Raw genomic sequence first — 26,472 nt, 5'->3', positions numbered from 1 at the left:
TGCCCTTGTGGTGTTTACCTTCTAGCTGCAGAGGTATCCCTTATGGCTTAAGGGACGTGACTGACCTGCTGTAATGATTCTTGTTCCAGGGGAGATCGAAAAGCCTTGCATCCTGGGGCTGATGGATGACGTATTGTACGAGGAGATAGAGGAGCTCCGACTGGTTCTTGGCACCCCACAAAGCAACTCTCCTTTTGGAGCTGCAGTTGGGGAACAAAATGAAACTCTGATAAGGATCCGAGACGATGCTGATAGTAAGAAGCCGTGTCTTGTGCTCAGCTGTAAATTGGGAACTGAAATCCATCTGTGTTCAAGTTTTAGGTAGCTCAGAAAATGAGCCCCTCTTCCTGACTAGGCTTTTTAAGTGGTTGAGAAATAGGAAAAAGGGGACTTCCCAGGCAGTCCAGTGGTTAAGTCTTCACCTTCCAATGCAGATGGTGCAGGTTCAAACCCTATTTGGAGAATCGAGATCCCACATGCTGTGTGGTGCAGCTAAATAAATAAAAAGAACTCGCATGTAAGAATTAAAGATTTTAAAATTTAAATAAATAAATAATTTTTTTAAAAAATTGTTAAAAAGAAATAGGAAAAAGACTAAGGTAAGTGGAGAATGCAGTAAGCCATTTACACCATAAGCTGATGCTGAAGAACATCGTCTATACATAGATGCTGAGGCCAGAGCACTCATACCTGCTTGCCCCTCCTCCTGCCTTCAGTGCAGGTGGTTCTGGAACAGTTTCTTCCCTCCTTGCCCGCAGTCAGTGGCCCACTCACGTAAAAATTTTTGGCACACAGAGACAGCCCAGAGCATGCGATTTCTGGGGGCTGGTTAATTTCCAAGAAAGGAGCTGGGCCACGCATGCCCAGTTTCTCCTGACACACTCACCAGTTATACTGAATGAGGGGACAGAGGGAAGCCCAGCATATGATATAATGAAGCTCCTCCCACATGGAAAAGGGGCTTCCCAGGAGGCACTAGTGGTAAAGAACCCGTCTGCCAAAGCAGGAGACGTGGGTTCAATCCCTGGGTCAGGAAGATCCCCTGAAGACAGGCATAGCAACTCACTCCAGTATTCTTGCCTGGAGAATCCCATAGACAGAGGTGCCTGGCGGGCTGCAGTCCATAGGGTCCCAAAGAGTTGGATATGACTGAAGCAACTTAACATGCACAAACATGGGGGGAAAAAAAAACTGTCAGAAATGGAGGAAAAAGCATTCCCTTTACAAACTAATTTGCCCATGTTTCCTACTGTTTCAGAGACAATTATTAAATTTGGAGAGACCAAATTCAGTGTCAGTGAACCCCAAGAACCAGGACAGTCAGTGGTTATAAAAATTCCAGTGATTCGCCAAGGAGACAATTCAAAAGTTTCCATTGTGAGAGTTCACACCAAGGATGGCTCGGCCACTTCTGGAGAGGACTATCACCCTGTGTCGGAAGGTATGGGGGCTCTCGGGGTGTGTCCGAATGAGTTGTGCTCACTCTGCGTTGGTGCTGGTGTCCTTGAGAAAAAGAAGAGAAATATCCATTTACCTGAAATACAAATGCACATACTCCTTTAAGTTAACTTCCTTCAGAAAAACAAAGTCAATGGAATTTATTTCCAGGCATTTCCTTTTTGATTTACAGAGTATATGTCTTAGGATTTAAGGAAATTTTGAGTAAAGTTGCTGGATGTTTTGAGTCTACTTTCATTTTCAACAATCTTTACCTTCATTATGTTCATTCGATACTAAATAATAACTTTCCTGAATATTCTGTTACGTGGAAAATGTATGTCATAGCCTAGAAGATAGTCTTTTTCAGTTTATAGAATACCAACAATCCAAAACGTCAAGCTTGAAAATTTTGTGTTAATGGAAGGCAGTGAAAGGGGAACAGATGACCAACTATAGAGATCGTGACTTCTCTGGGCTTCAGGAACTTGTCATAAATACATTTCATCCATCCCTTTTCTTCTTCAAACTTCTGGGTCATTTCACCATTTACTTTTAGAAGTATAAAACAAATCCATTATTCTCTCTCTCTCTGGATTATTTACTGGCAAAATAGACATAAAATGATGTCCAAAATTAAGTTTATGAATTATTTGTAGTTAGTTGTCCTTATCCTCTTTGTTTCTAGTTTTCTACCTGACACAGCCAACAGTTTTTGGTGACTGTAGACTACAGGCATTCATCTTGGTCTGCTAACTTCAGAACAGTTTAGAAAGTGACTAGTAGTTACTATCAGTCATTAACTGAGCTAATGAGACAGTAGGAAAAATTAGCATCTTCTACAAAGGAGCATGCGTTTTCTTTGTATATATGGTAAAAGTTTGATGAACTGCTATAGAGCTTCAAAGTTATCCTCATATTATTTCCTATATAAAGAATGATAGTCTATTTGAAATAAATCACATAAAACTGAAGAGGAGAGGAAAAAACTGATCAGCTATGAAATTATAAAATCTGAAATAAGTATTTCTAACATAAGCATGTTTTACATGAAGAAAGCATCTTCTAAGTATGTATGTACAATATGACCTTTAACATAAAATATTTTTCTTAGAAATAAAATAGTTCTTTTTGCTAAAACAAAAACAAAATCATATGTATATAGTAAATTGACGAATGAAGTCAGAGAAAACATAAAATGTTAAATCAACCTGTGTCTCTTTTGTCCTATAAACATTAGCATGCCATTTATAAATGTTTATAATAAAGATTTAATCTTTCCTGAAACATAACATCTTCTTATGGACCAAATTGTGGTCAGTCCTTTACAATAAACAAAAAAATTAAACATAGAATAAAAATTGAAATATTTTTGTGTTACAAATGTCTGGGGACTTTTCTGTCAGTCCAGTGATTAAGACTGCCTTCCAATGCAAGGAGTGCAGGTTCAGTCTCTGATAAGGGAGCTAAGATTCCACATGCCTTTTTGCCAAAAAACCAGTACATAACAGATGTAATATTATAACAAATTCAATAAAGATTTTTAAAATGTTCCACATAAAAAAAAACTAAAAAAAATGACTAAAGCGGCAGATAGACTATAAATTGATTGAAGAAAGAGCTATCATTTAGCACATATATGTTAAGAAGACAGCAATTTAAGCATTTAAAATAAATACTTAAGTTTTCTACTTCTTAGAAACTGGGCTTGTATAATTCACAGCACTGCAGCACTCAGATGCTCATAAGGCTAAGACAAGCAATGAAAATGAGTAGATCAAGGAGGGTGTGAGGGAAAGATAGAATAATGGAAATCTTCAACCAGAAGGTCCACTCCCTACTGAGCAAAACTTGTATGGTCATAGCCAGATGACAGTGCGCAGTCAGAAAAGTCAAAAGATATGAAAAATCTGTATTTTCCTGTGAAATCCCCGGATATTGAAGGATTGGAAACTAACTTTCCATTGCAACATCACCACAGGTCAGGCCAAACAAATTGGTGACCCGGAAGTGATCAGCTATTTTCACCCTCTGGAACAAGAAGCATAAACCCTCCAGAGGTGGGAGAAATATAAGACTGATGGACTCAAATTACAGGCTAAGGCCAATGTGAGAAATGGCTGTACCAAGAAACAGAACTAATTTGAAAGATGAGTCTGACTTACTAACACAATTTTAAAGAAAAAAATCTTTTTCATAATTGGTGGAAGTAGGCAAAGAAAGATACATTAAAGGCACATTTTCATCTGTTACATTTTAAAGGACTTCTTAATTTAGAAATACAATGATCAAATACTGCAGCATCTGTTATCTTCTCAGACTGGAATGATTATGCATTATATTCTTTATTTTCTCCCCTGAACCAGTTTCTTAAAAGGCATTGTAAAGCCCACAAAGTTGTTTATCCAAGTTTGGTCAGCTGCTTATTCATGAGTTCAATAAAATCAACTAATTTTTAATATCTTGAGAATTTTAGATTAAATGATTAAAAAGGGATTATCATGATGGGTTTAATTTTCATAACAATGAAGGAATTATTTTTAGTGAGGAGAAACAGGGTGAGAGCAAAAACACCATTAACACTTTTGTTAGTAACATTTTCTGCATTTCTAAGATTAATATCAATAACCAAAAGAAGTCTTTTTAAAATATAATTTGACATGATGTTAAAAATTGCAACTGTTTTATGTCCAGCTTTTCTAGATATACATAATGAAACTACTATTCACACTCAGTAATACCTGTGTGATCATATATTTGACACACATCCTATTGGTCTGGAAATTCTGGGAAATGAGAGGTGAGTTTGTCTGGTTGTTCCAGTATTAGAATTATGAATTGCCTATTCCATCACTCTGCATTTTTTCAAACTGTGGATCAAAAAAATCAATTTAGTAGCTTATGATTAGAGTTTTCTTCTGGATAAAATGGAATGGAAAAATATTAGCATGCAATGCATATAGTGAGAATAGATGATGTTTTAAAAACTTTATTCATTTTATTCACACCCACATGCGCACACAAACATATGTGAGTATCTTTACATAGTTTAAGTATACCGGGCCACAATATAAAATGTATTTCTCATTGTGGGTCATTGTCAAAGGTTATCAGAAACTTCTCATATTCCTATGTAAAGGATTTAAACCTGTGATTTTGCATTTGTAGAAATTGAGTTTAAGGAGGGAGAAACCCAGCACATTGTGGAAATTGAAGTAGTATTCGATGGCATAAGAGAGATGAGAGAGGCCTTCACTGTCCACCTAAAACCTGATGAAAATATGATAGCAGAGACACAGGTAAGTAATCAGATATGGATATAAAGTCATGACCAGCATTTTATCAGGGAAAATGCGTGTAACCATCCCAAGTATACAGCAAAGTCATGGACTTTAGACTTGTATAAAGATGCACATGATCTCTTTTCACCTCCTAAATAAATGTTGCTTCCATTGGGAAACAAGAATGAAGAAATTCCTAAATTCCCTGGTGGTTCAATGGTTAGGGCTGTATGCGTTTACAGCCAAGGACCTGCATTCAATCCCTGGTCAGAGAACTAAGATCCTACAAGACAAGTGACACGGCCAAAAAAAAAAAAAAAAAAAGATTCCTGTCTTTTTCTTGAAAAATCATGTGTGTAGGAAGTCTCTGAGGCCCACAGCAGGCCAGTTTACCCTTCCCATTTCAGTCAATAATGATTGAATCTGGGATTAACCTTTGTGCTTTGTAGTCTCAGCACAAAGATGAGGTTATTAGTTTCGTGCCACAACTCATTAAAACACACATTTTTAACCCATGAAACAATTTTCTAACCCTCAAAATTCCTACCTGTTCATCATAACTATTAATGTGATGTCCAGAGGCTCAAAGACTCAAATGTTATGGTCCTAACAATTCTTTTCTGTTTTCATTTAATCTTATATTGTGTATCATCGACCAGATTTTCTTTAAGATAAACATAATTTCCATAGAATTTTGACCTTTAAACCTAAGTTTTAAAACTAAAGGATTTTTAAATCTTTATTTTATATTGGAGAATAGTTGATTAACAATGCTGTGTGAGTTCCACGTTTACAGCAAAGTGATTCAGTTGTGCATATAGGTGTATCTGTTCTTTTTCAAGTTCTTTACCCATTTAAGTTATTATAGAATATTGAGCAAAGTTCCCTGTGCTATACAGTAGGTCTTTATTGTTTATCTATTTTAAATATAGCAGTTTGTACATGTCAGCCCCAAACTCCCATTCTATCGCTCCCCACCACCCTTCCCCCCTAGTAACCATAAATTCATTCTCTAAATCTGTGAATCTGTTTCTGTTTTGTAAATAGGCTCATTTGTATCATTTTTTTAAGATTTTGCATATAAGTGATACCGTAAGATTTATGAAACTGACCAATGTTTATATTATCTGTGCTTACATTTATTCTATTTCTTTTGCATATTAGTGATTTCACTATTAGTATGAGATATTTTTCCCTTAAGTACAGGTATTTTTAATATTTTATAATTTTTGCTACTTGGCTTTTTTTCCAAGTCATAGTTAAAATTCAAGAAGTAGGAACAGCAAATCTTTTTCAAATATAAGTCTTGATCGCCTAAGAAATGAGTCTTTAATTTTTATGGAGCTTTGTATTAACCTCTCCTGAGTAAGAGGAACAGAGATTCACTCAAATGACTTTAAGTGATCGAAGCCTCTTTTAAGAGGACACTGGTAAGTAAGGCTTAGAAACTGTGAGGTGTCATCAGATACTGGAAGATGGTTCAGGAGCTAAGGCAAATTTATCAGCAAGGTGTTCTTATCACCCTACCAGCAGTAGATATTCACAGGACCCTCTTCGTCTGCGGCCCAGCTTCTTCCTCTGCCTTTGTTTCACGCTGTGCTTCTGCTCGTCTAAAGCTTCACTTTGCACTGCCATCCACTTCAGCAGGATCCACAATATCACGTGACCCCTAGAATCTACCTTTTCCCAGGGTGTCTGCCAGCTTTCCTCCCACTATTAATTAATTGACTTTGTCATCGTCTTCCACTTTACAACCCCAATACTTTAAACCGAGTTAGATTTAGCTAGTATCATTACCATTTGGAGAAAAAATTACAACCACATACTTTGTGGACCACTGGCCAACAGACTGCCCTGGGCTCAGGTTCCCTCCCTTGTACACACTAGGGTCATTAGAAACAAACCACATAGGGCCTGTCGCACTGCAGGGTCTCTGGGTGTGACAGTTGCTATTATATTGAAACCATGTACTTGCCAAGTATTGTACTGTTCTGCCCAGTAGAAGCATCAGGAGTCTGATATTTCAATAATCATGGATAACTATCTTTTCCTTCAAGGCGACCAAAGCCATTGTGTATATAGAAGAAACAAACAGCGTGGCCGATGCCACTTTTCCTTCTGTCCCTCAAGTTGTGTCCTTGCTGATGTACGATGACCCTTCCAGGGCCAAAGAGAGTGCTGGACCTCTGTCTGGTTATCCTGTCGTCTGTATCACAGTGAGTAGGAAATGGAGGAAAATTGTGAAATAGTTAAAATAGTTATGAACATTAACCAAGGTCGCATGGGCTTTGCCATGATGAGATAAAAGTGGGAAAATGCTGCAGGATTTACTCTTTGGTCTTTGGAGAGGAAAATATTACTCAAGTGAAGCTCCTGTTGTTCTCCCTTCATCCAACAAAGGTTTACTAACTGATGTGCCCGTAGTGTGTATCTCATATTATCTCAGCATCTGTCACTGAGAGAAAAATTAGTAAGATATAAACTTTGTGCTCGAGGAATTTAAAAAATAAGGAAGAGGAGACTATGTAAGAATCGTCACTCTACTCTAAGGCACGATGAGCATTATCATGATGGAAACTAGGAAATAAACAGCAGCTCCACCTGTGAGGGAAGGTTTGGGATGGTCTGATGGGGTGCCACTAGTTTGAGTCACATAAGGAAACATCATTCCAGAATAAAGTGGTTGCATTGCAAATGGCATATTATCATTACTTTTTTTTAGTTACCCTCTCTTTGCTATAAATTGTAAGCACCTCGTGAGCAAATATTAGGACACATTTGCTTATTTTATATTGCTTTACAATGTTGTGTTAGTTTCTGCTGTACAACAAGGTGAATCAGCTATACGTCTGTATACATATATCTCCTCTCTCTGGTGCCTGCCTCCCACCTCTCTAAGTCATCACAGAGCACTGAGCTGAGCTCCCTGCACTCTAGAGCAGCTTCCCACTAGCCGTCTATTTTATACATGGTAGTGTATGTACTGGGCTTCCCTGGTGCCTGAGACAGGAAAGAATTTGCCTGCAATGCAGGAGATATGGGTTTGATCCCTGGATTGGGAAGATGCCCTGGAGAAGGAAATGGAAACCCACTCCAGTATTCTTGCCTAGAGAATCCTATAGACAGAGGAGCCTGGCGGGCTATAGGCCACAGGGTCACAAAGAGTCAGACACGACTGAGTGACTAACACACGCAGTGTATGTGTATCAATGCTACTCTCCCAATTCATCTGACCCTTCCTTCCTCTACTTATTTTTGTATCGCAATATCCCTGGTATAATGACCTATATATAATAGGTAGACAGTAAGTATGTGCTGGATTATCAAGGCAAGAAATGATTACATGGTACAAGTAATAGAAGTCTTAAAATATATTAAGGAACGTGGACTTCATTTGTTGGGTAGCAGGGAGCTCTTGGGAAAAGGCAATGGCACCCCACTCCAGTACTCTTGCCTGGAAAATCCCATGGATGGAGGAGCCTGGTAGGCTGCAGTCCATGGGTCGCACAGAGTCAGACACGATTGAGCGACTTAGCAGCAGCAGCAGCAGCAGGGAGCTCTTGCCCAGAAGAACGACATGAGCAGAGGGGTTGTATTGAAGTGCTACCATGGCAGCAATGGTCCCCTGACTAGAAAGGCTCTGAATTAGACAGAAAGGTGATGCTGGGAATGGGAAGAAGGGACCAACTTACTAGACAGTGCACAGAAAGAGTCAACCAAGTTCACTGACCCACTGGACACGGGGAACAAAATAAAAAGGGGAAAGTGAGGGAGAGAGAAAGAACAGGGATGATCCGACAGCTCTAAGGATGCGAGAGATGATGAAATGAGTGTCACTTTTACTCAAGTTATCAAGTTAAATGTGGAAAAGCCCCATAAGCTGTTTGAAATGCAAGATCAGAGTTCCTGAAAGCTTGAAAGTTGCGTGAATAGCATTGTTGAGTTGGGGGAAAAAAAAGTAGCACCGAAGATACTAAAGTAGAGAGAATTTAAGAGGAATAATTTCCACCTTGTTCTATCCTGTGGCCCTAACACAGTTATTTGTTTCCCATAGGCTTGCAACCCTAAATATTCAGACTATGAAAAAACAGGCTCTATTTGTGCAAGTGAGAACATCAATGATACTTTGACCCGGTACCGATGGCTGATCAGCGCCCCCGCCGGCCCCGACGGCGTGACCAGCCCCATGAGAGAAGTGGACTTTGACACCTTTTTCACTTCGTCCAAGATGATCACTTTAGACTCCATATACTTCCAACCTGGCTCCAGAGTGCAGTGTGCAGCTCGGGCTGTGAATGCTGACGGCAGTGAAGGCTTGGAGCTGATGAGTCCTATTGTGACCATCGGCAGAGGAGAAGGTAGTACATGGCAGTCTTCACATCATGTTCGCTGGAATACTGAGAAATGTTATGTATGTCTAATTTCTAGTTATTCATTCCTCCAAATATCCCATGTATTCTGTGATACATTGATAATTTTAAATGATAAAGTGAAAGTGTTAGTCACTCAGTTGTGTCCGACTCTTTGTAACCCTATGGACTGTAGCCCACTAGGTTCCTCTGTCCATGGGATTTTCCAAGCAAGAATACTAGAGCAGGTTACCATTCCCTTCTCCAGGGGATCTTCCCAACCCAGGAATCGAACCCTGGTTTCCTGAATTGCAGGAGGATTCTTTACCATCTGAGCCATTGCTGCTCTTAAAATGATAGGTATTTTAAAATGATAATTTATCTTCACAAAAATAGTCATTAGAAAACAAATATATACTCATTGTTCATTTTTCAATCACTGCACAAATGTCCCAATTTTCCTGGAATATGAAAAATAAGGCAGGATTCCTGCCCTCCCAGAGTTCACACTCAGGTTGAAGACAGACACATTTTAGTCTGGCCAGGGCACAGAAATGCAAAAGTCATCGTGATGAGTTCTAATCTGAATGGATCACGAAAGGTTTCATCAAAGAGGAGATGCTTAAGCTGAATCTTGAAAACAGGAGTGGGTGAAAGGCATGAGCAATGACTCATAGACGCATGAGGAAACCTAGAGTATTCTGGGAACTGCAAGCAGAGAAATAAGGCAGCATGTTGGGGAGAGGAGGGGCGATCAGATGAAGCAGATGGTACACGCGGGTCGGATCAGGGCAGGGTGGCTCATGTGAAGGTGTGAAGCCAGGGCACTCTCAGCTGGTTGTTGGATGAGCAGGAGCTTGCTGGGGCAGGAGGGGAAGGACAGTCCAAGAAGAGAGGTACGTAAGAGTGTCTATTATTACAAGGGAGGTAATAAGGGAAGTACATACTGTAAGAAATCATATATAGAGAGAAAACTATTTATGTTGGTCTCTTAAGACTCTGATTCTAGTTTTTGTTTCTAAAATGGGTACATTTTTAGCTTTATTATAAATAATGTGTATTTTATGACTTGTCTTAAGTATTTAGTTCTAGGATGACAATCTCATTCATTTAATTAAGCCACAGTTACTTTTTCCCTGTTGTTTCTCAGTCATTTTTACTATGTCTGTTTATATTAAAATGATCTTGTGAATTGGACTGTAACTGATGATGAGGCAGGACTGGAGCCCAGACACAGTGGAGGTGGGAAATAGATGTGGCTGGAGACAACATTGGAAAGACAGGAAATCCACTTTATAAACTAACCCTCTACTTTACAGAATTTTTAACCTAGAGTTTTAAAATAACTCTTTTTATGAGATTCTATTTCTAAAAATTCCATTTGTATACAACTCTTCAGAAGTATGTTTGTTGCAGCAAGAAAGGTTATATGGACCATCTCCCACCCTTATATATTCAGGGTCAATATGTATTGATAAACTATGTAGCAAACATGTTCTTTTATCAGGATTAAAATGTATGATTTTTAAGTTTTAAAACCAAAGTATTGTGTCGGTGCCAAAAAAAAAAAAGACTTAAAATGAATCATCCTTAATTAATAAAATAAACATGCCTGATGCTAGGGCCTGATTCTGATTTTGTTGACATTCTCATAAATACCTTTTGAACTGTGGTGTTGGAGAAGAGAGTCTGTTGGACTGCAAGGAGATCAAACCAGTTAAACCTAAAGGAAATCAACCCTGAATACTCACTGGAAGGACTGGTGCTGAAGCTGAAGCTCCAGTACTTTGGCCACATGATGCAAAGAGCTGACTCACCGGAAAAGAATCTGATGCTAGGAAAGATTGAGAGCAGAAAAAGGGGATGACAGAGGATGAGATGGTTGGATGGCATCACCGACTCGATGGACATGAGTTTGAGTAAGCTCCAGGAGATGGTGATGGACAGGGACGCCTTGCGTGCTGCAGTCCATGGGGTTGCAAAGTGTCAGACACAACTGAACGACTGAACAACAATAAATACCTGTATATTTCCTCTGTTTTCTCCAAACAGAAATTATATGTTGCCTAATTCTCTAATGATATTAAAATGAAGACATTACTGTGCTCTTAAAGCAAACATTGGAGAAAGATTTTCATGTCAAAATTCTTGATAGAAAATAAATTATAATTTATAATACACATACTGTAAGAAATCCCATATAGAGAGAGAACTATATATTTTGGTAGTTCTAAGATTCTCTGATTCTAGTTTTTGTCTCTAAAATGAGTATATTTTTAGCTTTATTATAAATAATGTAATTTTATGACTAGTCATAAGTATTTAATTCTAGGGTAACAATCTCATTCATTTAGTTACACTACACTTACCTTCTTTATAGATAGCCCAACTCTCACATCTTACATGACTACTGGAAAAATCATAGCTTCGACTAGCCAGACCTTTGACTAGTTATACTATAAAGAAAGCTGAGTACCAAAGAATTGATGCTTTTGAACTGTGTGATGGAGAAGACTCTTGAGAGTCCGTTGGACCGCAAGGAGATCCATCCTAAAGGAAATCAGACCTGAATATTCATTGGAAGGACTGATGCTGAAGCTGAAACTCCAATACTTTGGCCACCTGATACAAAGACCTGACTCACTGAAAAAGACCCTGATGCTGGCAAAGACTGAAGGCAGGAGAAGGGGATGACAGAGGATGAGATGGTTTGATGGCATCACCAACTCAATGGACACGAGTTTGAGCAAACTCTGAGAGCTGGTGATGGACAGGGAAGCCTGACGTGCCGCAGCTCATGGGGTCGCAAAGAGTCGGACACAACTGAGCAACTGCACTGACACTTACTTTTCTCCTGTTGTTTTCCAGTCATTTTTACTGTATCTGTTTATATTAAAATGATCTTGTGAATATGACCATAACCGATGATGTGCAGCACATGTTAAATCACATTGAACAATAGCTATTTTTTCTCAAACTTTAGAAGATACTCCCAGTCTTAAGAAGTAGCCACTGTCTGCTGGAATTACTTCTCACACCATGGTCTTTTGATTCCTCATAGTATCTACTCTCAGCAATGCCTTGGTCCACAGAGAATTTCAAAGTATATAGAAAAATATTAGTGCCTATGAAAAACGTATATACTTTAGGTGTCAACCGTTACCTTCTTCTAGCATAAGTGTCTTCATTGTGCTTTAGGTCTTTGCCAGCCCCGAGTGCCAGGGATAGTGGGAGCAGAGCCCTTCTCAGCTAAACTGCGCTACACGGGCCCCGAGGACTCAGAGTACACGAACCTCATCAAGCTCACCGTCACGATGCCCCACATAGACGGTAGGTGACTTGGGTAAGCAAAGCCGTGGAGACCGTTTGGGCTTCTCTTTACCTGGTTTATTTTACTGAATACAGGCAGAGCTCATTTCATTGCACTTCGCAGATACTGCGGTTTCTACGAGTTAAAGGTGGGCGGCAACCCTGCTTCCAGCAATCTGTTGGCACCATTTTCCCAACAGCATCTGCTTGCTTCCCATCTCTGTGCCACATTTTGGCAATTCTCTCAATATTTCAAACCCTCTGCCAGCAAAAAGATTTTGATTCACTGAAAGCTCGGGTGGTGGTTAGCATTTTTCAACAATAAAATATTTTTCAGTGAAAGTGGGTCCATTGTGTTTTGGACATGACACTGTTACACACTTTACAGTATAGTTGCACTGGGAAAAAAAAATCATGGGACTCACTTCATTTTGATATTGACTTTATAGCAGTGATCTAGAACCAAACCTGCAGTATCTCTGAGGTCTGCTTGTTTTCTGAATAACCAAGTGTACAATAAATGCTCAGTTTACAGCTTAAGTTTCAAGTCTTGCTTCTTTTGAGTGTTTTTTGTTATCTGTCTGCCCAGTTTTATTTTTTCTGGCTATTTCAGTGTGTAAAACTAGGTAAATGTCATACAGGTCACAACACAATGAAACAAAGCTTTGGTTGATGTGCTGTCTTTTATGAAGTGGCATAGTATGCCTTCAAAACTCTTAAACTTGGACTTACATTAGAGCACATGGTATCTCAGTCCCTGCCTTCAACATCTATTTGCTTTTTCATAGCAAGAATCTCATAAATCTCTGCCAATATTTATTGCAACAACTAAGACATTTCTTAGGCATTAAAATAAGATAAAAATGCCCCTAACAATAATTTTGTGTTCATTTTCTCTGGATAGGGAAGTGCGGCCAGAATTTCTGAGTCAGTAACTTTATCCACACTTTAGGAACATTTCCCCATGTACAGAAGACATTTTCACATTCTGTTCCTCTTAATTCACTTTATATCTGAAGTATATAAACATTAATTCTGTTACTTGGTACATTAGTTATAGTTTAAGTAGCTAATGGCAATATTAGGCAATATTATATATATACATATATATGTGTATATATATACATATATGCTGCTGCTGCTGCTAAGTCACTTCAGTCATGTTCGACTCTGTGCAACCCCACAGACGGCAGCCCACCAGGCTCCTCTGTCCCTGGGATTCTGCAGGCAAGAAACCCAATGGAGTGGGTTGCCATTGCCTTCTCCAATGCATGAAAGTGAAAAGTGAAAGTGAAGTCACTCAGTCGTGTCCCACTCTTAGCGACCCCATGGACTGCAGCCTACCAGGCTCTTCCACCCATGGGATTGGAGCCTGGCAGGCTACAGTCCATGGCATTGAAAAGGAGTCAGACACGACTTAGAGACTTAACAACAACAAATATATACATATGTATATGTATAAGGTAGAATTTATATATAAGGTAGAATTTACCTGCCTCATAAAAAAGGACATCGTTTTGCCTTGTCTGCTTGTTGCATACCCAGATTTGTGCTATATGGACAGGAATCTGCCCCTCCTTGTTTCATAATGTAATGTTGGGTCCATGTTTGACCACCCTACCTTTAGACCCATGTGAGCTCTCACCACGTGAGAGGTGTGACTCAGACTTGCAGAGAGCGGAGACCATCAGGAAAGGGCAGACCTATAATAGCCCTTCCTAATAGAAAGACTGGTCCCTCATGCATCTCCTAGAGCTTGACTTAGCATTTTCTAAGACAGTCAATGCTCATAACTCTACAGAAGCTGACGAGTCCTTTCGTGGGGCCAGCATTTTGCCCTGGGAGAATCTAAGACAGAGAGGTAGAAAAGAGTCTAGGAGAAAACCTCTTTCATAGCCCTTTTTGCTGCATTGCTTGCCCCAAGGTTCAACAAACTAGATCCCATGGGCTGAACCTAACCTGCTGCCTGTTTTTGTGTGGTCTGAAAGCTAAGAATGCTTTTTACATTTTTAAATGTTTGGAAGAAACCAAAAGAACATTTCGTGATACATGAAAATTATTTAAAATTATAATCCCTAATAAAGTCTTCTTGCACACAGTTATGCGAATTCCTTTGCAAACCATCTTATGGCAATCTTGGCTCTGAATTGGCAACTCTAAACAGTTGCAGCAGATCCTTATGGCTCACAAATCCTAAAATAGTTACGATTTGGGTCTCTATAGAAGAAGTTGGGCAATTCTATCCAATACTGTACGGTGGTAGTTTTCAAAATTTTTGGTCTGAGGGCACACTCAAAATTATTTATAGCCACAAAGACTTTTCATTTTTGTGGGTTATAGCCTTAAATATTAACTGTATTTAACATTAAAACTGAAGAATTGTTAATACTTATTCATTAATGTTAAAAAATAGCAAGAAATCCATTACATGTTAACATGAAAAATATACTTTTAAGAAAAAGAGCTATACTTTATAAAGCAAAACAAAAGAATGGCATTGTTTCACAGTTTTAAAAATATCTTTAGTGTCTGGATTAATAAAAGACAGCTGGATTCTTATATCTACTTCTACATTCAATCTATTACGATATATGATTTAGTTTAGATTGGAAAAATCCGTTGTACACTACTGAGAAAATAAGCATGGAGAAGTCAAATAATACCTTAGAGTCATGAAAAGAGCGCTAGTGTCACAGATTTCCTGAAAAATTCTCAGGATCCTCAGGGGTCCTAAACACCACTTTAAAAATCACTGAAAAAGAAAGTGAAAGTGTCTCTTAGTGGTGTCTGACTCTTTGTGACTGTATCCCTCCAGGCTCCTCTGTCCTTGGGAATTTCCAAGCAAGAATACCAGAGTGAGTTGCCATTCCCTTCTCCAGGGGATCTTCCCAACCCGGGGATCGAACCCTGGTTTCCTGCATTGCAGGCAATTCTTTAACATCTGAGCCATCACTGCTCACTTATCTTTTCAAGAGATAAGAGATTATAAAGCAAGTGTTCAAAGCCCTTTGCTGTTGGTGAAAACATAACAGTGATTATCCCAATTCCTTGTAGGCATGCTCCCTGTAATCTCTACCAAAGAGCTTTCCAACTTTGAACTCACTCTCAGCCCTGATGGCACCCGTGTTGGAAACCACAAGTGCTCCAACCTCTTGGATTACACCGAAGTAAAGACCCACCACGGTTTCTTGACTGATGCTACTAAAAATCCAGAAATAATTGGAGAGACTTATCCTTACCAGTACAGCTCATCTATCAGAGGTTCCAATACCTTACGCTTCTACCGAAACCTGAACCTAGAGGCCTGCTTATGGGAGTTTGTTAGCTACTACGACATGTCCGAGCTGCTCACTGACTGTGGAGGGACCATTGGAACCGATGGACAGGTATGGACATTTAACATCTGAGCTTTGGTCACTGGACAAACCGGTTGGACAGAAGTCCCAGCTTCTGTTTTCCATTTTGGTGACGTAGGTTATTGGGCACAAGAAAGAGTCGGTGATTAGCATGAGTTTTATAAAAATCCATATCTATTTCTAGAAACCTATGTCTTTTTTTAAGCAATGCGTCAGTAGCATTATCTTTGGATTAAAAGGACACCGTATAACTATGCTGTAAGCTCCAAATCTACTCTGATATTATAAAACTGCAAATACTAATTTCTCTTCAAAGTATACATTTGCATTTTTTGTGTTGTGTTCCAGATGCCTGGGATGTATCATGAACCATCTAAAATAAGGATTTACTCCTCAGAGTCAGCCCAGTTTTTCTCCCCCCTTACTTTCTTCTTTACCTACCGTCTATCTTTCTCTCCTTCTACCTCCATTTTGCCTCCTTTATCTTTCTAGTTTCTCCCCTTTTCTTCCTTATCTGGATCATCACTAACATAGTCCATCACTAACACAGTCAAAAGTATTTTCATTTAAAGCTTATTCTACTCTACAATTACTTGTTATTTCTACTCCACAATTACTTATTCCTCTTCATACTACACAGGCAGACATTTACACATAAAAATACACGCACATACACACGGTCCATCCCTCATCACCACCACCATCAGCAGCAAAGTTGTTAAAATGGTGGTGAAGCAAGGTCTTCATTAGCAGTTATAATAGAGAATCTAAAATATATAGGGTGTAGCTTAGATTTGCGGAGAAGGCAATGGCACCCCACTCCAGTCCTCTTGCCTGGAAAATCCCATGGACAGAGGAGCCTGGTGGGCTGCAGTCTATGGGGTCGCTAAGAGTCGGACAGGACTGAGCGACTTCACTTTCACTTTTCACTTTTCACGCATTGGAGAAGGAAATGGCAACCCACTCCAGTATTCTTGCCTGGAGAATCCCAGGGACAGGGGAGCCTGGTGGGCTGCCGTCTGTGGGGTCACACAGAGTCAGACACGACTGAAGCGACTTAGCAGCAACAGCAGCAGCAGCTTAAATTTGAAATGAGTATTTGAATTAAAACTCTTGCTCCATCCTACCTGGCCGAACAAAATGTTTATATAAGTAGGCTTATACATTAAACTAGGGCTTCCCAGGTGGCGCTAGTGGTAAAGACCCTGCCTGCTAATGCAGTAGAAGTAAGAGACGCGGGTTCAATCCCTGGGTCGGGAAGATCCCCTGGAAGAGGGCACAGCAACCCACTCCAGTATTCTTGCCTGAAGAATCCCATGGACAGAGGAGCCTGGCAGGCTTAGCATACGTGCATACATTAAAGTGTCAAATGGTATCCAGAATATATCTTGTCTTTCAAAATTTAACCATGAGTCTATAGTTCTTTCTGTGCTATATTCTTGTGATGTTAAAATATAAGAAAACTAGTAGCAAGGGAAACGTAGATTATAACTGTGGGTTTACTCCCAGAGCAAAGCTGTAAATCCTGACCAGTTCTGCTGGTGTTGATGTCAAATGGCCATATATTTTATGTCTGGGATCTATTGGACTCCAAGGACGTGAGACTTTATCTCTACATCCTCTAAAAGCAACAAATACCCAAAAACTTGCTTGAATTACTAAAAATCCCAAGTAAGAACACCAACAGGAAGACAGTATAGAATGGTGTAAAAAGCCTGCATATTGAAATTTAGCCAATGCTGACCTAAAGTTGGCTCTGACATTTTCTAGCTCCGTCTTCTTGGGCAGGTTACTTAAACCCTCATAAGTGTTAGCTCATCAAGTCCCTCTTTGCCACCTGGAAGAAACATGAAAGAAACAAAGTCCTATCCCCAGAAAAAAGACTCATGTTAGCACATCTACATCAGCCTTTTTCTTTAGAGGACAAGTATCTCCAGTCTTTTGATTGTTCCTTACAGAGCCTGTTTTCGATCCATTATTAAATCATTCCTGGATTCTGGCTGGATGCTCTTCTCTCAGGATCTTGCTAGCGTCATGGGCTCTACTGGCATAAACACAATGGGACATAGTCATAGGATTCCATTGTTGTTCTGGTTCTTGTTTATTAAAAAGCTCTTCGTATCATGGAGCTCCTCTGTAGGTCTTATCTAGTCTGTGGTCACTTTCTAGTCTCAAGAATGTTCTCTATCTTCTCTGCAAAATGGCAGTACTTTTCTGTCTTTTCTGCATGCAATCCAGACAGGCTTCCCTACTGAAAAGCCTGCAGTCACCCTCTGCTCAGCCACTTCTGTTGTGTCCGACTCTCTGGGACGCCATGGACTGTAGCCCGCCAGGCTCATCTGTTCATGGGGTTTTCCCAGCAAGAATCCTGGAGTGGGTTGTCATTTCATACTCCAGGGGATCTTCCTAAGCCATGGATCGACCCCGCATCTCCTGCATTGTAGGCGGATTCTTTACCAACTGAGCCATCAGGGAAGACAATAATAGTATAGCTAACATCTATTTAGTGTTTACTAGATACCTGTCATCATGTCTAAGTACCTTACATTTTTCCACTAAATCTGCCCTCACAACAACACTATGAGACAAATGCAAATTTTTTCCCCTTTTTGGAGATGCTGAAGCAAAGAGAATTCAAATAACTCATCCCAATTCAATTCGTTTGTAAGCCTCTGCTCTTAACCACATCATGATACTTATCTGGACATTTAATTGAGTGAATTCAGTGTCATTTAGTTGGGTGACTATGAGGAATGGTTATGGTCACAGATGAAATTGCGAGAAAGACAAATAAACTTTGTTCTCTGTTCCTGATACAAGAACAGAAATAACCCCAGGTCTGTTTGTCCTCTGCCAACACCACATCTCCCTGGCCAAGCAGTGAATAGATGTGCCTTTCTCTCTTCTAGTCCCTTTCTAGACTTGCCAACTTAGATCAAGGTAATCACTATGCAAACAAATTTTACTAAGTGGTAATTGCTTCTGCCAGGAACAACATGATGAAGGACCGATTTTTATCTTTAATGTTCTTAGTAGCAAAAGCTACTGCCTGGAAATATTGCCAGGTCTCTGCATTTTTCTTTGTGATTAAAAAGCTGTTTGTAGCACACTCTTAAAGGTTTCTGGCTTGTCTAACCTCTGAGCTTCAAATTATTTAACCTACAAGACAGAGTTGCCAAACTGAAGGAATCACATGAAATATCCAAGACAGTTCTCTGTTAACAGCAAATGAAGTTTTATTAAGTTTTATTCAGTTTGACTACAACTAGTTTTAGCTAATATTAAGACTGGTTCTGCTTTTTCTATCTTATTCATTGTGGCTCAGCAGTAAAAAAAAAAAAATCTGCCTGCAGTGCAGGAATGTGAGTTCAGTCGCTGGGACAGGAAGATCAACTGGAGTAAGAAATGGCAACCCACACCAGTATTCTTGCCTGGAAAATCCAATGGACAGAGGAGCCTAGCAGGCTACAATACAAAGGGTTGCAAAAAGTCAGACACAGCTGAGCACACACACACATAAGACTAGTTCTGCTTTTTCTTTCTAATTTATTGCCCACTTATTCATTAAAGAAATATTCAATAAGCACCTACTCTGTGCCAGGGTCTGTATGGGTACCTGGTGAGGACATCACACACAGATGTTAAACTCCCTCCAAGTCGAGTTACAGGAGTTAAATATTCACTCTTATAAAAGTTAACAATGTACTTTCCAACAAAAAGAAATTTGGAATTTCTCTAATGATAGTCAACGCCAAAATCCCTCTTAATAGTTAGTTTCTAAAATGTAAAAGCAGATACAGCAGGAAGAGAGAAATAGAGATAAATTGAAAATTATTCTGCTCCATCATTTTGTGTGACCTCTTTTATGAATAAACTTTTAAATTGTTTGGGTACACAATGAAAAACACTAATGATGCAAAATAGTCATTACAGTTGAACTACAATTTTAAACTGTTGGATTCTTTTGGAGACTTTCTCTTGTAAACAACTTCTCTTAAGACTGAAAGATCTCAGTTCATTCCACCTTTCACAGTCAGCAGTATTGAAAGGTCAGAGATTTAACTCTCACCTAATTAGTAACAGATAACATCGTTCAAGGAGAATGAACAAGTTCAGAAATTCAACCTCAATCACATGAAATGCCAGTTTACTCATGAAAAGGCATAATATGATTCTGGAAAAGTATGCATGTTTTTTCTTAGTTGTTTTAATTAGTGGAATAATTTTCCTTTTAAAAAAACTTTGGTTTAGAAACATACACCTCTGGGTTAGAAGTCATCTCTTTCCATCACATTACTTTCCACTTAGCACACCAATTTACTCTTTAAAAAAAAAAAATATGTAAGCCACTCTAAATCATTTTTCGAGAACTAGCAAGAAGAATCCAAAATGTATAACTTTCATGAAGTACATTGCTTCCTATGTTGTCAAGTTTGTCAATATTTTTAGTGATGTAGGTTTTTTTGGTTAGTGAAAGTAATGATAGTACTATGGAAAGCTGCTGCTAAGTCACTTCAGTTGAGTCCAACTCTGTGCAACCCCACAGATGGCAGCTCACCAGGCTCCCCTGGCCCTGGGATTCTCCAGCAAGAACACTGAAGTGGGTTGCCATTTCCTTCTCCAGTGCATGAAAGTGAAAACTGAAAATGAAGTCTCTCAGTTGTGTTCAACTCCTAGCGACCCCATGGACTGCAGCCCACCAGGCTCCTTTGTCCATGGGATTTTCCAGGCAAGAGTACTGGAGTCAGGTGCCATTGCCTTCTCCGATGGAAAGCTGGGAAACCAAAAGTTTACAAAAGAACTCACTCCTTATTCCACAATCACTGTACACAGGCATATTTTCTAGTCTCTTTTCAATATGTATATGCATTTTTAATAGTAACAGCGTATTATTTATACTCTTTGGTTATGGCTTTTTAATTTAACATATTATAATCCTTTTTCCCCTCGACAAGGAAAATTCATCACATACATGATTTTTTCTTTGTTTTAAAATTTAATTTATGTATTGGCTGTTCTGGGTCTTTGTTGCTGTGCGGGCTTTTCTCTAGTTGCAGCAAGCAGGGCTACCCTCTTGTTGCGGAGCACAGGCTCTGCAGCATGCAGGCTTCAGTAGTTGTGGCTCACTGGCTTAGTTGCTCCACAGCCTGTGGGATCTTTCTGGACCAGGGATTGAACTCGTGTCTCCTGCATTGGCAGGCAGATACTTTACCACTGAGTCCCCAGGGAAGCCCTTATATTTATTTATTTATTTTCGGCGGCACCGGGTCTTCGTTGCTGCGCACAGACTTTCTCTTGTTGCAGCGAATGGGGGCTCCTCTCTAGCTGCAGTGTGTGGGCTTCTCATTGCAGAGGCTTCTGTTGTTGCAGAGCACAGGCTCTAGGGTGCACAGGCTCAGCAGTTGCTGTGCATGGGCTTAGCTGCCCTGTGGCCTGTGGAATCTTCCTGAACCAGAAATCGAACCCGTGTCACCTGCATCGGCAGGCCGATTCTTAACTACCAGATCACCAAGGGGGTCCTTCATAAGCATGAGTTTCAGTTACTACTTGATCTTTCACAGAGACATTACTTTGCCAACAAAGGTCCCTCTAGTCAAGGCCATGGTTTTTCCAGTGGTCATGTATGGGTGTGAGAGTTGGACTATAAAGAAAGCTGAGTGCAGAAGAATTCATGCTTTTGAGCTGTGGTGTTGAAGACTCTTGAGAGTCCCTTGGCCTCTCAAGGAGATCCAACCAGTCCATCCTAAAGGAGATCAGTCCTGGGTGCTCATTAGAAGGACTGACATTGAAGCCGAAACTCCAATACTTTAGCCACTTAATGCGAAGAGCTGACTCGTTGGAAAACACCTTGATGCTGGGAAAGATTGAAGGCGGGAGGAGAAGGGACGACAGAGGATAAGATGGTTGGATAGCATCACCAACTTGATGGACATGAGTTTGGGTAGACTCCAGAAGTTGGTGATGGACAGGGAGGCCCGGCATGCTGCGGTTCATGGAGTCACAGAGTCGGACACAACTGAGCAACTGAACTGAACTGAACTTGATCTTACACCTTGTTGGTGTACCATCAAAATTATTTAACCATTCTTCTATTATTGGTCATTTAGATTATTTCTGATTCTACTATTGTAACATCCTATAAAGTTGTCCTTACTCCTAAAGAATCTGTGGACTAGTATTGACTCCTCCCTGTTTCAAGATCCCTCATTCATCTCTGATACCACAGTTGTTCAGAAAGGTGTCTAATGGGACAGATGCCAAGATCTCCATCCAAGTGTTCCTGGATGTGTAGACTGCTATTACTCAAGAGACCTTGGCTAAGAGTTCTAACTTGTTCAAACAATGTCCTCCACTGAGTAGCTAAGTACACACTTTATTGAGACTTCAAGCTATTGAGATCTATGAGCTGTCCTTACACATTCACACACACCACCATCTTGATGATGTAGACATGTGTCTGTCAACAAAAGCAGCAATAGAAAAAAAATCTCAACCAGTGGGAAATTCTCAAGTAAGATTCTAACAACTCTGGCTCAGTTTTCTCTGACCTAAGCACAAGTCACATTTCCCACATAGAGTATCATGACTATCACATATCCCACATAGAGTATCATGGCTATTGATACATGACTCTCAAATATTTTTAAATGATTGCTGTTTTCAATGTGTGTTCTAATTAAAAGACCTCAGGTAGAAGAGTCTAATCTGTGCTGTCCAATATGACAGTCATTAGCCATGTGTAGCCATTGAGCATTCAAAATGGGGTTAGTCCAAAATGAGATGTGCTGTGCATGCAAAATTCATACCAGGTTTCAAAGACTTGGTGCAAAATAATAATAATAATTTAAAATAGTACATTAAAATTATGTTTATTGATGGCATATTAAAATGTAGTATGTTTGAGGTACTGGATTAAGAAAATTAACTGCTCATTCACATGGCATTTAGAAGTTAAATGAATGCGTTGCAGTCTTCATTTTTATCGGAATGAACAGGTAAACGACCTGAATGATCTACCTAGTTCCATTTAGGTTCCAGTTCCTTTAGACAGAGATTCTAAGCTGAGAAGAAGATGCAATATGATGCTGATTCCACATCCAGAAACAATTAAACTCTAGTTTACCAGTGAAATAAAATGAAATCAAGTAAGAAATAGTAAGGGAGCTGTACACCAAGTAACTTGTCCCTAGGACATCAATGTTAGTTTTCTCCAAAATAGCACACTGAGTAACATTTGATGGATAGTGTGTAATGTAGGCAAAATTATTCTTTTAGTTTAATTGGGAATCCATGTCTGCAGCCTATTTTTTAATGAGTGTTTATTAAAATCACAGGATGAAATAGTCCTCTTAATTACTGGTGGCATATGGATTAGCAGTCACTCTCCATTACACTGTCAGGGTGTTAAAACTGCACTTCAAGATCCATTTCTCAATGACTGCAAGAATAGCAAGTCCTAGAAAATGCTATCTTAAAAGATCTCGATGTAAAGCCCCTCTTCTGCTGGCTACGTTAGCAGATGACGGGGAGTGTTAGCTACTACACAGCTGAGAATCAAATAATCCACAGCTTGGTGGATGGTTTTCTTTTATTCGTTTATTTTTGATTGTGCTTGGTCTTCATTCCTGGGCGGGCTTGCTTTAGTTGCAATGCACGGGCTTCTCACTGAGCTGGCTTTTCTTGTTGTGGAGCACAGACTCTAGGGCACAGCCTCCATAATTGTGGTGCATGGGCTTAGTTACTTCACAGCATGTGGGATCTCTTCTTTCCGGATCAGGGATCAAACCTGTGTCCCTTGCATTGGCAGGTGGATTCTTTACCATGAGGGAAGCCCCAGATGGTTTTCGTTTAGTGTATTTTTGTTCGTGATTCAGGTGGTCATTTTGTGATTTGAGGAGTTTGCTTTTAACTCCATGAAAACATGATAAATGAGAGTTTATCATGTTTTTAATTATTCAATAACTCGCATGTGTGATTCCTGTTGCCAGCTCAGCGTAGAAGGAGAAATAGATGTATCAGAAAACCTGACTCAAACTCATGAGCAGTATGATCTGACCTAAGCCCATTTCCTCATGTATAAGAAGATAGTTGTCTTTGCCCTGCTATTCTTCAGAGCTATTCTGAGAATTAAGGATGATAACCTTTGTTAGGTGATCATTAGACAGCGCTCAGCTTTGTTTGGAATATAATCAAGTGGGCAAGAGCAGAATAAGCCTGGGCCAAAGACTGGTTTCTGTTACTGGCAGGGCTACTCCAGGTGGAAGTGGGAAATTTCTGTTGGGAAATTTGCTTTATTTCTTTCAGTCTTAACTTTGCTGTCTCTATCCTTCACCCCTCTATCCATTCATTCAGTCATCCACACATACCTATAAATACAGTTATGGGAGAGAATGAAAATATTGAGTAGCTTTTTTTGGGAATCCAACACAATGTCAGTGGTAGGCGCTCAGTACATAATTATTTATCCTCCATGACCCCAATCCAAAATTAAGTGAGGGGGCAGTGGTGTTGTAAATGCTATCGTTTCTTTTCCTCGATGATTAACTCAAAATCTTCGGATAAGTGAAAGGAGAAAATGGCTCGCACAAAATTAAGTGTGTTTAATTAACCCCGGATGGTGCTGATAGATATCATTGTATTTAGGTCCTAAACCTAGTGCAGTCCTACGTGACTCTTCGGGTCCCTCTGTATGTCTCCTACGTGTTCCACTCCCCCGTTGGGGTCGGAGGCTGGCAGCATTTTGACTTGAAGTCTGAACTCCGTCTGACATTCGTGTATGACACTGCCATCTTGTGGACCGATGGAATTGGCAGCCCCCCAGAAGCTGAACTCCAAGGTGAGTTAGCAAAGACTTGGAAAATTAAAATTTTTCTTACCTATATGAATGACTTAAGTGACATTTTTACTGCAGCTGAAAATAAGAGAAGCAACTTTCAATAATTGTACTGTTATAGCTCATACTTTAAAATAATTTCATTTTGTCATAGAAAAATCTATTTTAACTAAATTATATCAATGCCTCAAATTTTTCCATTTGTGACTGTTAAATATAATGTCCATTTAAGGTAATTAATCACTCATGCGGTATACAACACAATCTATCTTTCCCTCTAGATTTTAGATAATGGATGGAGGAAGTTCCAATTGAAAGAAAAGAATGAATTCAGAGAAAAACTTCCACATTTTTGTTTCTGAAAATGGGAGAGGCATTTTAAAGCCTAGTATAAATTGTGTCCCAGATTCTATTTCTGGGTTTACAGCTAACTAGCTTTGTGATCTCAAACATATTGCTTAATCTCTGGCACTCAATTTCTTATGAAAGAGACTAGACTTCTAATATTCTTTCAGTTTAAAAATTCTATTATTTTGTAATACTTAAGCTGAATGCCTTGGAAGAGTGGTGGTGTGAGCCACTGTTGGGCCCCAAAATCATTTGCCCCAAACAATAGCTTAGTTTCAATCTCAGTGTCAGAATCATAATTCAAAGTCCATAAGCATAAAGTGAGTTACTCCATTGGTAGAATTAATGCTGTTTCTTTTCAGGCACATACTGCTGTTCTGGTTCCTTGCATGTCTGACCATCATTACCTTTTGAGAAAATACTGTTTATATTTTCTCAAAAATCTCAAAATCTATTATCTTAAACAGATTAAGATTACCTTAAGGCTATGTGAAAGGTAATATGATCACCGTGAATAAACCTTTTAGATCACTGCAAATGCTTTAATCCCATATCTTGCCTTAGAAATGTATATTTAAGTGAATCTTACTGCAGATTCATCTCTCAGTTCTCAGCTTCCACATAAGAATTTCATGTTTCCTTCTTATACCTGGAGCCAACTTTGATGAACTCTCTAAATTTCGTAGGAAGGCTTTGGAGTTTTCATTAAGCCTATAACATTTGGAATTACTCTGGAGAACAAAAACCTGTTTCCACCTACATTGTGCAGATCTTCAAAGTTTGACCAGTTCATTCTGTCTCTCAATTTACAGTTTAATTTATGTAGACTAAAGCTTTCAAAAATACCTTGGCCTATTGTCGTCAATCTACATATTTCATATGGACCTCACTCGTATGACCTAATTTTATTTTGCCTGCCTTCCAGACAATTCTTCTTGTTAGAAAAACAGAACAAAATAAGAATACTTCTGTCTCTCTGATCACTTAGAATTTTTCTGATAATACCCTTTGGCTAGAATGCTTAAAGATGAGATGAATCTGAATTTGGTTTTGGAGGAAACTCCACACATGAGGAGCTGCTGGTCACCAATATTTCCACCCTTGTGCATCATCCCATCCTAGGTTCTCTCTACCCAACCAGCATGCGCATCGGTGAAGAGGGGCGTTTGGTCGTGAACTTCAAGACGGAGGCTCAGTTCCATGGCTTGTTTGTGCTGTCACATCCTGGTAAGCCCCATTACCCACAAACAGCTGCACTCCAGACAACAAGAAGATAGGTTTTCCATATTTGCATGTGTTTCCACATGCTTACCTATGAGATTTGAAGCCCTTAATTTCAAATTAATTATGTATGTGCAAGTATCTACACAAGGGCTTAATCATTGTTCAGCTATATGTCTCATAAGCTACAAAATCATCACGGTAGACTTCTAGAGAAAATACCAAAAGGTTAAAGTTAAATTAATTTAAAAGAAAACTCGATCAAGAGTTCCCTAGTGGCCAAGATCCAACATTTTCACTTCCGTGGCCCGGGTTCAATCCCTAGTCAAGGAACAGAG

At 39.4% G+C, this 26,472-nt stretch overlaps 1 protein-coding gene across 1 annotated transcript in view; it reads left to right on the top strand.

Annotated features, from left to right (window-relative positions):
- Positions 1-26,472, top strand: part of FREM2 (FRAS1 related extracellular matrix 2) — a 156,795-nt gene that overhangs the window by 120,924 nt on the left and 9,399 nt on the right. Inside the window, exons 10-18 of the mRNA XM_069601488.1 lie at positions 90-254; positions 1,259-1,441; positions 4,606-4,736; positions 6,776-6,934; positions 8,773-9,076; positions 12,266-12,397; positions 15,431-15,762; positions 24,376-24,568; positions 26,036-26,140. Of these exons, the coding sequence (XP_069457589.1) occupies positions 90-254; positions 1,259-1,441; positions 4,606-4,736; positions 6,776-6,934; positions 8,773-9,076; positions 12,266-12,397; positions 15,431-15,762; positions 24,376-24,568; positions 26,036-26,140 (1,704 nt within the window). The remainder of the gene's footprint in view (positions 1-89; positions 255-1,258; positions 1,442-4,605; positions 4,737-6,775; positions 6,935-8,772; positions 9,077-12,265; positions 12,398-15,430; positions 15,763-24,375; positions 24,569-26,035; positions 26,141-26,472) is intronic.

This window comes from Ovis canadensis, chromosome 10 (genome assembly GCF_042477335.2).
Source record: "Ovis canadensis isolate MfBH-ARS-UI-01 breed Bighorn chromosome 10, ARS-UI_OviCan_v2, whole genome shotgun sequence".
Lineage (NCBI taxonomy): Eukaryota > Metazoa > Chordata > Mammalia > Artiodactyla > Bovidae > Ovis > Ovis canadensis.
The sequence above is the reverse complement of the archived record's forward strand: the minus strand, read 5'-3'. Positions and strand labels throughout refer to the sequence as shown.